Source organism: Vigna unguiculata, chromosome 10, assembly GCF_037176805.1.
Source record: "Vigna unguiculata cultivar grain cowpea cultivar isolate G323 ecotype 2 chromosome 10, ASM3717680v1, whole genome shotgun sequence".
Taxonomy (NCBI): Eukaryota; Viridiplantae; Streptophyta; class Magnoliopsida; order Fabales; family Fabaceae; genus Vigna; species Vigna unguiculata.
The window spans coordinates 49,945,176-49,959,847 of record NC_140801.1 but is presented as its reverse complement, the minus strand read 5'-3'; the positions used below and the strand labels follow the sequence as shown (position 1 = coordinate 49,959,847).

General features: G+C 23.3%; 1 protein-coding gene across 1 annotated transcript; it reads left to right on the top strand.

Moving 5' to 3' along the window:
• Window positions 1-1,323: 1,323 nt before the first annotated feature.
• LOC114167305 (cathecol O-methyltransferase 1-like) lies at window positions 1,324-3,811 on the top strand. Its single transcript, XM_028052359.2, has 4 exons — window positions 1,324-1,878; window positions 2,679-2,989; window positions 3,167-3,231; window positions 3,515-3,811. Exons 1-4 carry the CDS (start codon window positions 1,490-1,492, stop codon window positions 3,809-3,811), a joined length of 1,062 nt encoding a protein of 353 aa, XP_027908160.2. The 5' UTR covers window positions 1,324-1,489.
• Window positions 3,812-14,672: the final 10,861 nt, after the last annotated feature.

Here is a 14,672-nt window from a genome sequence, read left to right as displayed (position 1 = left end):
TCTTTTTTTATATATATTTTGTCTTGTTTACTTATTTAATTAGAATCTTTATACACACAAATATCTTATTAAAATTTGATATTATACTCTGAGCTCCGTTTTCATTCACAAAGTTCTTTTCGTTTTTTTTTTTCATTTATTTTATCCGACATCATTTTTTATTTAGAAAATTCTGCACTACATAATCACTAATTAATCATCTCAAAACATGTAATTAAGTATTGCTAACTTTTTTTTCTAAACTCAAAATCTTAAATACATATATTTTCAAAATGATTTAGACAATCAACAGCTGTTCCTTAATTATCCAATAGTTTTTTATATGTTGAGGGGTTAACATATCAAATCAACAATAACTAGGACTATAAGTTTGACTTAAATAAAAAAAAGTGTAGGACAGAGAAAGAAAGATATGTAGTACAAGTTTCTTTGCTGACAGCACATTTTAACAACTAATATTTATTTATTAATAAAAGAATCAATATTTCACATTTGAATTTTAGGCCCACTTAAAATGAGAGCCCTCAAAGTTTTTTATTTTCAGTTTAGCATGCTATAATTATTCTTTCTTTCTTTTTCTGTTTTTTTCTTGTTTTACTTTTGGAGATTTTTTATAAGACACATGGTTGTATATATTACAGCTGTTTGTTTCTGTATCAATATGTTTTAAAATAGTACAGATTTTCTATTAGATTTTTTTTGCTATCTTTTTATTGAACATTAAAAATATTAAAAATATATTATATTAATATTTTAAATATTTATTTATATATTTTAAAATGTCAAAATTAATAATAATCAATATGTTACGAAGACACAATAGAAAAACAGTAAAAAAAATTCTGCAGATAATCTAAATTTTTTAAAATGTTTGAAACCAGTTATCAAGAGCTAAATGGATTAACTAATACTTATGCAACTTGATGTGAGCATCCAATTATGGGTTTCAAAGAAATTTTACAATACATTTTAGCTAATTATTCCTGAGGCTAGTTTCAATTTTAAATTTGAAACTTCAAAACACATTCTTTTAAGTAACCATTTGTCTTATTTCCCAAATCGTAATAGTTAATTTAATGTCTCATATTAATTAACAATAATATTTGTTTTAATTTAATTAATAAGGTTAATTAGGTTGACCCGTAAAGTTAATAAGTTAGAATTCCGATATAAATACTACACCCACATGGTCAGAAACACAAGTAGCTGAATTTTAAGAAGAGTGAAAAGTACAGAAAAAACGAATCTCTTCGGTTGGTTCATTTTTAACGTTAATTAAACAACCTTAACCAATCTTTCATACTGTGAATACTAATAAAGTAATAATCCGGTCGGTACATGTAATTTGATACCATTCCTCAGTGGCAATGTTCTTAATTATATTTATATTTGTACACATAAACAGTTGGAGCAAATTTTCAGAGCCATAAAGCAAACATAGAAGTATCAGTGATCCAAAGAGGTATCTGAGAATAAGAAAGGAGAAGGAATGGAAGAAGAAAAAAGCTTCACCTATGCCATTCAGATTGTGAACACCAGTGTGCTATCCATGGCCATGTACACGGTCATTGAACTTGGCATTTTTGACATCATAGCCAAAGAAGGTGAGGGTGCCAAACTATCTGCAAAAGACATTGCAGAAAAGCTTCCATGCAAAAACTCAGAAGCAGCCACAATGCTCGATCGTATTCTGAGGCTCCTTGCATGTCACTCTGTCATCGACTGCACCGTGGTTGTTGATGAACATGGTTCTCCTCCGCAACTGAAGAGGCTCTATGGCATGAACCCTGTCGCCAAATACTTTACTTCCTTTCATGGTGCTGGCTCTCTTGGCCCTTTGATGATGCTGGCTCAGGACAAGGCCTCTCTTAACAGTTGGTCAGTTTTCTCTTCTTATTCTCACTCTAGAATTTCAAACATAGACTTTAACATAAGCATTTTTATGAAATAAAAAGGTGAAATTTTTTTATACATTAAATTAACTCGTGTAAATTAAAAGACATCTTTTAATTTTGTTAAGATGAAAGAATTTATTGAAATCAGCTTATTTGTTGGAAGTTGCATTAAAAGTTTTGTAAAGTAAGGTTTGTATCTATTTATATAGTATGAAATCATTTTATTTCTAATATATGTGAGACTATACCCTTTCACACTGAAATATATACATCTCAAGTGTGAAACTTAACATTAATGAATGGTCCGATAGAATCGAGTGGAATAATATGCCTACAGATAACAAATCTCGTTAATAACTCTGATATCATATTAAGAAGTGAAGTTTAAGCCATAATTAGTATTAAAAAATTGACTTGTAAAGTGAAGTTTGCTCTCAATAATATACTATAAGGATTATGATTCTTTGACAAACTTTTTTTTAACAAAGTTTGACAAAGTTTGTTTTTTAACACACCAAATATTTTTCTTCTCTTTCCAAGTCATATTAAACCTTTATTTCATTCATTAAAGTATTGTCATATGTACTTTGTCAAAAAATTGTTAATAAAATTTTGTCAAAACATTATTTTTCATACTATGAAATTAACTTATCTTTAGTCGACACTTTTACTCATTAGTGGTCTGAGTGTTGTCTTAAGATGTTTGTGTACACATATCTATCAATTAAAAAAAGATCTTGTGAAACAATGGAATTTTATTCACTATATGTTGATAATTTGAAGGTACGAACTGAAAGATGCAATTCTGGAAGGAGGTATTCCATTCGACAGGGCCCATGGCAAAAACGTGTTCGAGTATTCCGATATGAACTCAAGCTTCAATCATCTTTTCATGGCAGCAATGGCCAACCGTGCAACTTTAATAATGACGAAGATTGTGGAATCCTACAAGGGATTTGAGCACATGAATAGTGTAGTTGATGTTGGAGGTGGCCATGGAGTCTCTCTTAACATAATAACTTCAAAATACCCTCACATTAAGGGCATCAACTTTGATCTGCCTCATGTCATCCAACATGCCTCTCCCTATCCTGGTACGTTCTCTAGTTTCCATATCTGGATGTTTGAAAAAAGAAAAAAAACATTATAAGCTGAACTAAACTAATCCATTACAATGCAATAAAGCTGTTCAATTATAAAGTCCTTAACTTTTTTTATTCTTTTAGCTATTTGTGCTCTAAGAAAATTTAATTTTTATTAATTGTTTGTAGGAGTGGAGCACGTGGGAGGAGATATGTTTGAAAGTGTGCCAAAAGCAGATGCCGTTTTTATGATGGTGGGTGTTGTGTATGTGTAAAATGTTCTTTAAGATATCACGCACATAACTTAATTTAATTAACCGTTTTATACTCTACATCACGCTTGTCACTAGATCAAGAATATAGTTATTAGTTAATGTGCAACTTTTTCTACTTAAAAGTGTAACACAAATCCAAACGTCACAATTTATTCGATTGTGACCCGATACAATTAGTCTCTGTTACAGTATAATTGATACCACTTGCAACATTATTCCCATTAATTAATTGATAAAGTTGGTGCTGGTTTGAACTTTGTAGTGTGTGCTTCATGATTGGAGTGATGAATGGTGCGTGAAGGTGTTGAAGAACTGCTACGATGGAGTGCCGAGTGATGGAAAGGTGATTGTTGTGGAGGGAGTTCTTCCATTTGAACCAACGATAACATCTGCAGCAAAGAGCATTTCCCAGTTTGATGTTCTGATGATGACCACAAACCCAGGTGGGAAGGAGAGAAGTGAAGAGGAACTCATGGCATTGGCAAAAGGAGCTGGATTCACTGGCATTAGATATACCTGCTTTGTTTGTGACTTATGGGTTATGGAATTCTTAAAGTAGATATATACTCTATTCATACTTCAATGTTACTCATCTCTATTTGGATTTAATATGTATTTCTATTCGATATTTTAGGATATATTCTAGTGACAGTGAAATATTTAATATATAAACTAATATTATTTTAATTATGATAATAATTTATAAATTTTTATGTCAAAAATATTTAATATATTTAATTTTAAATTAGATTTACATAAAAATAATTATATATTTCTCCTATCTTTTTTAAAATTTATATATATATATATATATATATATATATATATTACGTATCATATTTTATTATTTTAAAAATTTTATTTTTTCAGTTGAAATAAAATTATTACAAAGATTGATAAATTGAGCGGACAAAATGTTTGGTTCCTTTATACTATTAATTTACTATTTTAATGTGTTTTGGAAACATAAAAAAATAATTTCAGTAAAAAATTCGAAATTCGGAAAAATCTTTATATAATTTGTACATATACATTTTATCAGTGTAGATAAAAGTAAAAATAAATGATAATTTTAATTTTCTTTTCAAATTATAATTGTGATGACGTAAATTTTATAAATGAGTGATTTAATAAAGTTGCAAAATACATTAAACCTACCAGGATTGTCTACCAAATAAGTGTATTATTAATAGATTGTAGTTTCATATTTTAACTTTTTATTGACATTCTTGAAATAAAGAGCGTCGCAATATCGGCTGCGACATATGTCATGATGATAAAGAGCATATATTAAAGACATTAATTTGCTCTCACGTACATAAGTAAGAATACACGATACAAATCATATACATACGTTGCACAAATAATTACTGAATAAACTTTAAATGTAGCAAGAATAAAATTTATCTGTAATCAGATCAACCTATAACTTTATATACATAAAACGATGAATTCTACAATTGATGTATTTAAAATCAATTAATTAATTAATATTTTTCACTTAATTAAAATTATAATTAAGGTATGTTTTTAATCTTATATAAAGTGGATTGAGTTCGACAGACCAATCTATCAATTTGTGTTAAAAGAGTTATGTTGAAGATTTTAACTATTAACTCGTCCTAATTCAGTTTGTCCAATCCATCAATTTGACAAATCAAAATATAGGCCAATTTGTCTTGGCCCGTTTGTTTTTTTAAATAAAAAAGATCAATTATTTTATATTATGTTTTTTTTAAAAGATGTAAATATATAATAATATTAATTTGAATCATTTATACTTACAAATTAAGTTTCAATTATTAATTATAATAGAGTAATATCATATGTAAATGTAATAATTATTTTAATTTATCTAATTAACAACATTAATTAATCAATTAAAAGTTTGAAAAATATTTTATATGATTAAATATGTTTTTAATATTAATTTATATGTATATATAAAGAAATTTTAAAATAAAAAATAAAATTATTTAAAAATAAATTAAGAAAAAGTGATGAACATGTTAGTCTGTCCATTCCATATGGGACAGGTTACCATTATTGGCATGTTTCCGTTTGACGATTCAACCCAATCCAACTTATTTTTCACAGACCATGGACAGGTAAAGCAAAAATGAGTCGGGTTAGCCTATATTTTAAGGATCCCTCTTATTCAGTATATGATCTTCAAATAAATGAAAGATGAGGTCAATGATGTAGACAAAATATAAAAAAAAAATTTAGAGTATAATTTTAGAGATATAATAATTTTTATAAATTGAAACTCGATTAATAAAAATTCTATCTATAATATAATGTTTTAAATAATAAATAATAGTGTCACCTTTTAAAAACAACTATTACTGTCTACTATTTTTTTTTTCCATTTACTTGGTCTTACAACGTCAATCCGATACACTATAATTATTAAACCAGTTACACTTGTAATTAATTTGATCTTGAAAGGTTAATGCCAAAAGCATCATATATTATGGTTATGATGTGTTTCTCAACTCCGGGAAAAAATATAAGCCAATTTTTACTTTTCTTTTCAAATAAAATCATGATATGAATCATTATAAACCCTAATATTGTTGATATCTAAGTTTATTAATAATTTGTCATTACATAATATGAAAAATCACACTAAATTTATGATAAAAATTATTAATTATAAATCATAAACAAATTATATTTATTATAAAAAAATTTAAATAAACATGAAGATAAAACATAAGTCACTTATACGATATTTTTACAAATAAAATAAACACAATAACTTTCATTATAAAAGATATAAAAAACTTTGAACAGTATATATTTATAGAAATACAAATATAGACACCACATTCCTCTGAAATTCTAATAACTAGTCATTGATTCATGAAACCATAGCTAATTAAGATAGAACCAAAATTTTCCAAAATCTTTCTTCCAAACATACTTTAAAACATAAATATATCATCCATAAACTTAACAAAAAGAAAAAATTGAACTGCCCCTCTAAAAGAACTTAAAAAACTTATTCATATATATTCACACATATTCACTCATAGTTCTTCTAAAAATGACAGTAATTGTAACTTTCTTCTTTATCTCTCTTCTTTTTTCCATCTCATGTCTAAGAACGAAAGCCAGTCAATTCTGCCATGCAGACAAGAGCATATTATTTGATCAAACTGCAGCACGAAATTTAGACCTCTCTGTTTCCAATACTAGAAACATAAACAGCACAAAAACGCAGAAAAAGTGGAAAACTAAAGTAAAAAACACGACACGGAATTTCTTTTCTTAACTTTTCCAACAAATGCGGTCAGTGAGTTCTAAACATCACCTATACTCAATTATTTCATAGAAATAATGTTTACGAGTGACCATATAATCAATTATATCAAGTATGCAGATGAACTAGAATACTGGAGTTGACCATGAAAATAGAAAAGATAAAAAAAAATATTTGAACTTTCTGGCTGAGCACAAAAAATAGAGCTGAGCCTCATGAGAAAATCCTCTTCCAAAAAAATTTGGAGCTTAAATCTATAAAACTGAAGAACCAAGAAAACCCTTCAAAAAAGTAAAGATCACATGCTAAACACCTGGACAGTGGACTAAGATGAGAAGGAAACCCATTTGACAAGGAAGTCTTTATCACAAACCAAAAACACAAAAATCAAAATACCAATATACTTGCTAAATACATGTGGATACGACACTTGTTGATACAACTATATACCAGTACACTTGTTGAGAAATGATTGCTGAGAAACAGTCATCATTTACACTACAAGAAAATCCTTACATAACAATTCATTTTAAAGACAAAAAATAATTGATTACTAGATTTATTAATTTAAATACTAATTTATAAATTAAAAATTATTGATCTTTAAAATAGTATTATTACAAATACAAAATTATAATTAGTTAGTCACATTAACTATCAAAATTTTGACTAACTCACAGTAATTAAAATTATGTGTCATCTTTACAACTAACAAAAGCAATTCAATCATAAATCATCTCAACCAATAATCATACATCTAAAGTATCAATAAAACAAATTTAATATGACATATTTTATTAAATAAATATAATTTTTTTCTTAAAACTGTGATTAAGCCTCAAAAATTACTTTCATGACGGGACTAACTCATCCCAACCTAAATCAAATATCGTAACATTCATACTTGACTATTATATTAGTCAAACATGAATTATTAAACTTAGGAACAGCTTTACTAAATTATTTAGATAATGAATAAGTTTTAGTTTCATTTTAATTTTAAATAAATGAAATAAATATATTAGACTTTTAAAAAAACTTAGTTATATACTTTTAATAATTATTTTTACAATGAATTATGTTTCATGTCCTTGATCATTAAATTTCAACAAAAATTAATCACATAAAAAATGTTGAAATTTAAATATACTATTTTTGAATGTGGATTCTCTGTTTGGAATTTTTGGTGTTGTTTCTCTACTGTGTCTCTATAATACACTGATTATCATTAATTTTGACATTTTAAAAAGATATTTAAAATATCAATATAATATATTTTTAATGCTTAGCAGAGAACATAAAAAGGAAGTAAAGAATTTGGACTCACTTTTTTTTGACTAAATTTATAAAAGCTTTTAAAATATAATAATTCAAGTATAGCTATAATCATTTCGATTAAATTAAATATGAAAAAGTCTCAAAAATTGAATCCTGAACATTTAATTTGTTTGTTTCAAAAATATATTTGCTGGTTTTTGACGAGTAGTCAGCTTAGCCAAAGATGCAATGTGTCTTGTGCTTATAGAATATTTAGTTACTATGTCATTTCGTTGACTTAGTCAAAATCAATATAGAATATATTTCCAGTCTCTTCACACCCTTAAATTTTATAATAAATTATTATTTTTAGAGATAATTTTTCATTTGATTTTAGAAATATTAATTTGATGTTTTTAAAATAAAAAATACTCATTAAAAAAATTAAATTTTAATTATTTATTTAATTTTTATAATTTAATTTAATAAACATAAAGTTGATAAAGTTATTTTTTTTAAATTATAAAAAGAAAACAAACAATTAAATTTAAAAGTATTTCAAATATCTTTCTAATTTCTTATTCTAAATTCTAACTATATCTTCCTTCTTATACCCTAGATAATACAGTAAACCACTAAAACAAAACCGTACAAAATATTAAACTAATAATTTAAATTTAAATATAAATAATTTATCTTTTGAACTTTAATATTTGTTCCATACTTAAAAAAAAATAAAATTATGACAATAAATTATTCATCTTTATATTATAGTGGTAAAAATAGTTAAAAAAATAAAAATAATTATATGAAAAACAATTGAAACAATATTTTATATAATAAAAGTAAATAACAAATAAAAATAATAAAAAATAAAATAAAATAAAATGATCAAATATATGTCATAAACATAATTTGATATACTATTGAATGAAATCACACAAAATAAAAAAAATGTACGATTAAATATATGATAAATTGAAAAGTACTTAACAAAACTTATCAAATATTGAACTAATAATATATTGGTAAGATATAACAAAATTTGTTTTAACAAAATAAATATTTTTCAAAAAACAGAAACTAAGATCACTAGAAGAAAATCTTTATATAACACAATCAATTTTAGAGATAAAAAATAATTGATCACTATATTTAATAATTTAAATACTAATTTATAAATTAAAAGTTAGTGATCTTTAACGTAATCAATATTATAAATAAAAAATTATAAGTAATAATCAATTAAATTCTAAATTTGTTAGTAACATTAGTTATCAAAAATTTGTCTCAAAAATTATTTTGACAGGGATTAACTCATCCCAACCTAAATGAAATATGTTAACATTCATACTTGACTATTATATTAGTCAAACATGAACTATTAAACTTACGAACAGCTTAAATAAATTATTTAGATAATAAATAAGTTTTCGATTCATTTTAATTTTAAATAAATGAAATTAATATATTACACCTTCAAAAAAACTTGGTTATACTTTTAATAATTACTTTTACAATGAATTATGTTTCATGTCGTTGATCATTAAATTTCAACGAAAATTAATCACATAAAAAGAATGTTGAAATTTAAATATACTTTTTTTTTACTAAATTTATAAAAGCTTTAAAAATATAATAATTCAAGTAGAGCTATAATCATCTCGATTAAATTAAATATGGAAAAGTCTCAAAAATTGAATCCTGAACCTTTAATATATATATATATATATATATATATATATATATATATATATATATATATATATATATATATATATATATATATATATATATATATATATATATATATATATATATATATATATAACTCAATTATTCTAACTTGAAAATTCACTTACCGAATTTAATTTGTTTGTTTCAAAAATATATTTGCTGGTTTTTGACGAGTATAGTCAACTTAGCCAAAGATGCAATGTGTCTTGTGCTTTTAGACTATTTAGTTACTGTGTCATTTAATTGACTTAGTCAAAATCAATATAGAATATATATTTGTTCTAGTCTCTTGACACCTTAAATTTTATAATAAATTATTCTTTTTAGAGATAATCTTGCATTTGATTTTAAAAATATTAATTTGATGCTTTTAAAATAAAAATACTCATTAAAAAAATTAAATTTTAATTAATAATTTAATTTTTATATTTAAGTTTTAATTTTCTTTTGATCTTTGTATTCTTTTAGATTTAATTGGGTTTCTATTTCTCAGAAAAGGCTCGATATGATTCATTACGTTAAATTGATGTTTAGTTTAAAACGTATCAAAATATTATTTTATTTAAAAAATTATCTTTATATTGAAATATTATTTGATCCCATTTATCAGCCTTAGTCTTTTCCTAATTTATCGTCCAACATAGACCATTAAAAAGGAAAAACATACAAAACCTGACCTAAAAGAACCGAAGAGCTAAGAATCAATGCATAGGTCAAAAACACATCATATATTGTGGTTATGACGTGTTTCTCAACTCGGAAGAAAAAGTCTCTGTAAGTAACTTCGTGTAGGATAATTATAAACTCTGACATATTATTCATTATCGAATTTAAAAGCTTATTAATTATTTGTTATTATATTATTATATAAAAATTTATTAAAATAAAAACTATAAGAAATTACGTTAAATCTGATAAAAGTTATATTTTGTAAAATATAAATACATTATACTTATTAAAATAAAATTTAAACAAATACAAAGAAGTATTATATTATATTTTTTATTAATAAAAGTCAAACTAATTAATTAATCAATACAATAATTCTCATCACAAAAAATATAAAAATCTTTGAATTACACATGAATAAAAAATGTCTAAGAAGGAAAGTCAGACAATTCTGCAACCAAAAGCCAATTATTTGACCAAACAGAAATACTTCGTCATCAATACAGCAGTTGATAAAACTGCACCACGTCATTAAGACATCTTTGTTTTGTTTCAAATACTAGAAACATAAGACAGCACAAGAACGTGGAAAGACTCTGGAAACTAGAGTATAAAACATGACATAAAAGATTTTTTTTTTCTTGATTTTTCCTACAAATGCGGTAAGAAACTTCCAATTATCTTCAGAGAAATAATGACTATGCGTTACCATAATCAATTATAATTAAATAAATATGATACAATATTTTCTTTAAATTATGATGTAATAAATCTTTAGAAATAAATAATAAATAAAATGACTTGAATTTTAATATTTTATAAAATAAATTATTTATAACGTTTAATAATTAATTTTGTAAGAAAAATATTAAATTATATTTTTTTTGTTAAATATTTTCAAATTGATACGTAATATATAATAATTAAATATTTATAAATTTATTTTATTACGATGATAAAAAGGAATAATTAAAATAATTTTAATACTTCATTAACATACATTGCAAATTGAAAATAACTAAATGAAATAAGAATATAATTATGTTATTCATTAAAGTTTTTTACTCATTTTATATTTAATTTAAATATTATTTTAAAACTTTACAACTTATCTTTTATATTAAATTATTTTCAAATTTTTTTTATTAATTATTTCAAAGTTATTTTATCATATCATAAAATCTATGTATTACAAATTTTTCTCTCAATTCTCATTTATTTTCTGTCTATTTCTTTTTTTACTAATCTATGTATTACAAATTTTTCTCTCAATTCTCATTTATTTTCCGTCTATTTCTTTTTTTACTCTCTCTACCTCCAGATGTAAACTTTGAAGAGGTGTTTTTCATTATTCCATCACCATACCTAAAGTATGAACTCAACTTCATCCTAATCCTCATTATAATGATATAAAATTTCTCTCTAGTCTTCATCCTTATTAAATAACAGGCATACATGTATACACTTTTTTTATTATTTTAAATATCAATTAATAAGTTTCAAATATTTGGAAAAAAGTTTAATGTTTCGAAAATTATTAGGTTGGTACCTGTAAATCAGGATTTGTAGTGTTAATTTTCTCTACAATAAGTTGATTAATTTTTTTTAATTATAAAAAGAAAATAAATAATCAAATTCAAAAATATTTCAAATATTTATTTTAATTATTTATTCTAAATTCTAAAGAGATATTTTTCTATATCAACAAATATTATAATAAATCACTTAAACGAAAGAGTAAAAAAAAATGAAACTAATAAATGTTTACGCGATTCAAAATTTAAAATTGAGAATAAATAAAAATATAAAAAAATAATTAAATATATGAAAAAAGTATTTTATAATAAAATTGAAAATACACAATTTTAATGTCAATAAAAAAATGTATCAATACTTTGTTAGAAGGAAAGATTCCCTAGGTGAAATTTTTGGATATAAACAATTGAGAGAGGGAAATATGTGTAAGTTAAAAAACAAAAAAGAGGTCAGGAAACTAATAACTTAACAATATAATAATTGAATTGGATATGAAATTGGGTATTAAGATGAATACAAATATATACTTACTCACATCTATTCTCAATCTAAAAAGTAAGATATTACTTATGTTCGTAAAAAAAAAGAAAAAACAGTACCTACAAAAACAAATTTAATTGTAATCTTTACAAATAACAAAAACATTCAATCATAAATCATCACAACCAATAATTATACATCTAAAAATGTTGATAAAGCAAATTTAATACGATATATTTTATTAAATAAATATAAATATTTCCAAACAATTACTTTGTGACGGGATTAACCCATCTCAACCTACATCGAATATCTTAGCATACACTTGACTATTTTACTCATTATATTAGTAAAAAAACGAATTATTAAACTTGGGAACAACTCAAATAAATTATTTGAAAAACAAATAAATTTTAAATAAATGAAACAAATATTTTTGACCTTTCAAAAAGAACGTGTTTATATTTTTAATGATTATTTTTACAATGAATTATGTTTTATGTTCAACAAAATTTAATCACATAAAAAATGTTGAAATTTAAAGATATTTTTGGACAACATTTATAAAAGTTTTAAAATATAATAATTCAAGTATAGCTATAATCATTTCGATTAAATTAAATATTAATGTCTCAAGAATTGAATCTGAACATTTTATTCATATATATATATATATATATATATATATATATATATATATATATATATAAAAGTCAAATTTTCTCACTTAAAAATTCACTTATCTAATTTAATTTGTTTGTTTCAAAAATATATTTGTTGATTTTACGTGTAGTCATAGCTTAGCCAGTGATACACGTCCATGTGCTTATAGAATATTAAAATACTGTGTCATTTCATTGACTTAGATAGAATATTTGTTCCAGTCTCTCGACATTCTTAAATTTTATAATAAATTACTCTTTCTAGACATAATCTTGCATCTGATTTTAGAAATATTAGTTCGACTTTTTAAAATAAAAAATACTCCTAATTTTTTTTAATTAGTAATTTATTTGTACATGGTTCTTATACTTTTAGACTTAATTGAGTTTTTAATTTCTTTTATAAACAACTTGACATGGTGTCTTGAATTAAAATGATATTTATATCGTTTGTGATATAAAATTTTGAATCTTTTATGTATTAAAATTTGAGTCTGTGATGTTAAAATAAAAAAATATTAAGAAGTGATAAACTTAGATTTTAATTATAAATTTTATCTGGAGTTAACGTTAATTTAAAAATAGTTTTCACACTAAATCTTTTATAAAAATAAAAATTCAATTAAATAAAAAATAAATATAAAGGCAAAAATAAAAAACTTAAATACTAAAACTTTAAATTACAAATTAAATAAAAAATTGAAGTATTAAAATATAGTTATTTTCGAAGGACCTTCCAGTAGCATGTGGTTCAACTTCCGTTTCAAATACGGCTCCCAAAAGTAGATCTGAATGGTCACTTTCAGAGATATCTCATCTCCGATCTAAAATTAGTATGTCTGAACCTAAGAGGTTGGATCAAATTTATTTATTAAATTAAATAAAGGAATTTAAATTTAATATTAAGTTTAATATTTAAATAAATTAAGTTAAAAATATATAAACTCGACAGTAAAAGATTACTTGAATATATCTAGCGATAAAATGCTAAATTGACAACGATAAAAATAATAATTTCAAAAATATTTAAAAACATGTTATTTTTTAACAAGTTAAATTCAATCTATTTTTTAAATAATTAAATTTATATTTCACAAGTGAATTATAAATTTCAGCTTTCTAGTCAATTACATATATTTTTTCTATATTCCAACTTTGAGGTGTGTTATACGGGTGACAAATTTGATGCATCGGATAAGGAAATCTATTATTTTATTTTGAACTATATTAAAAATTAAATCTAATACAACTATTTAATAAAATTTGAATCCATTTTTTTAATTAATAATGTGATATTCCATCCATAATAATAAATTTTAAAACTTAAATCAAATCATATTTAGAAAAGTAAAAAATTAATTTTTATAAACTTTCAATATAGATAAATTTAATATATATTAATTTGTTAAATTAATTTTTAACCATTAAGTATTGATAAGAGATTTTATTAAATTTTAAAAATAGTTCATGAATTATTAATTATTCTTAAGATTAAAGGGTTGAATTCGATGAATATTTTTTCAATCAATATGAAATAAGAAAATACCAAGAAGTTGTATATTTTAATACATTTTAACCATAAAGAAATGAATGTAGGTAGAAGAATGTAATAACGTGTTATCTCTACTTCTCGTGAAGAATAAGAAATATATAGATAGATAGGACACTGCAAAACGACAAATTGTGTTTATTTGACATGTCAAATAATATTTAATTATAATTATATTACTTTTTAATTTTAAAAGAGTAATGTTAAAAGGAATGTTTTTTAAAAATTCGTGTCGAACTAACTTTTTTCAATATATATAGAC

Excerpts from the sequence above, each read along its gene's own strand:
- LOC114167305 (XM_028052359.2), top strand. The coding sequence starts at position 1,490 with ATGGAAGAAGAAAAAAGCTTCACCTATGCCATTCAGATTGTGAACACC. Across the intron at positions 1,879-2,678 it reads AAGGCCTCTCTTAACAGTTG|GTACGAACTGAAAGATGCAA; the intron begins GTCAGTTTTCTC and ends GATAATTTGAAG. Across the intron at positions 2,990-3,166 it reads ACATGCCTCTCCCTATCCTG|GAGTGGAGCACGTGGGAGGA; the intron begins GTACGTTCTCTA and ends AATTGTTTGTAG.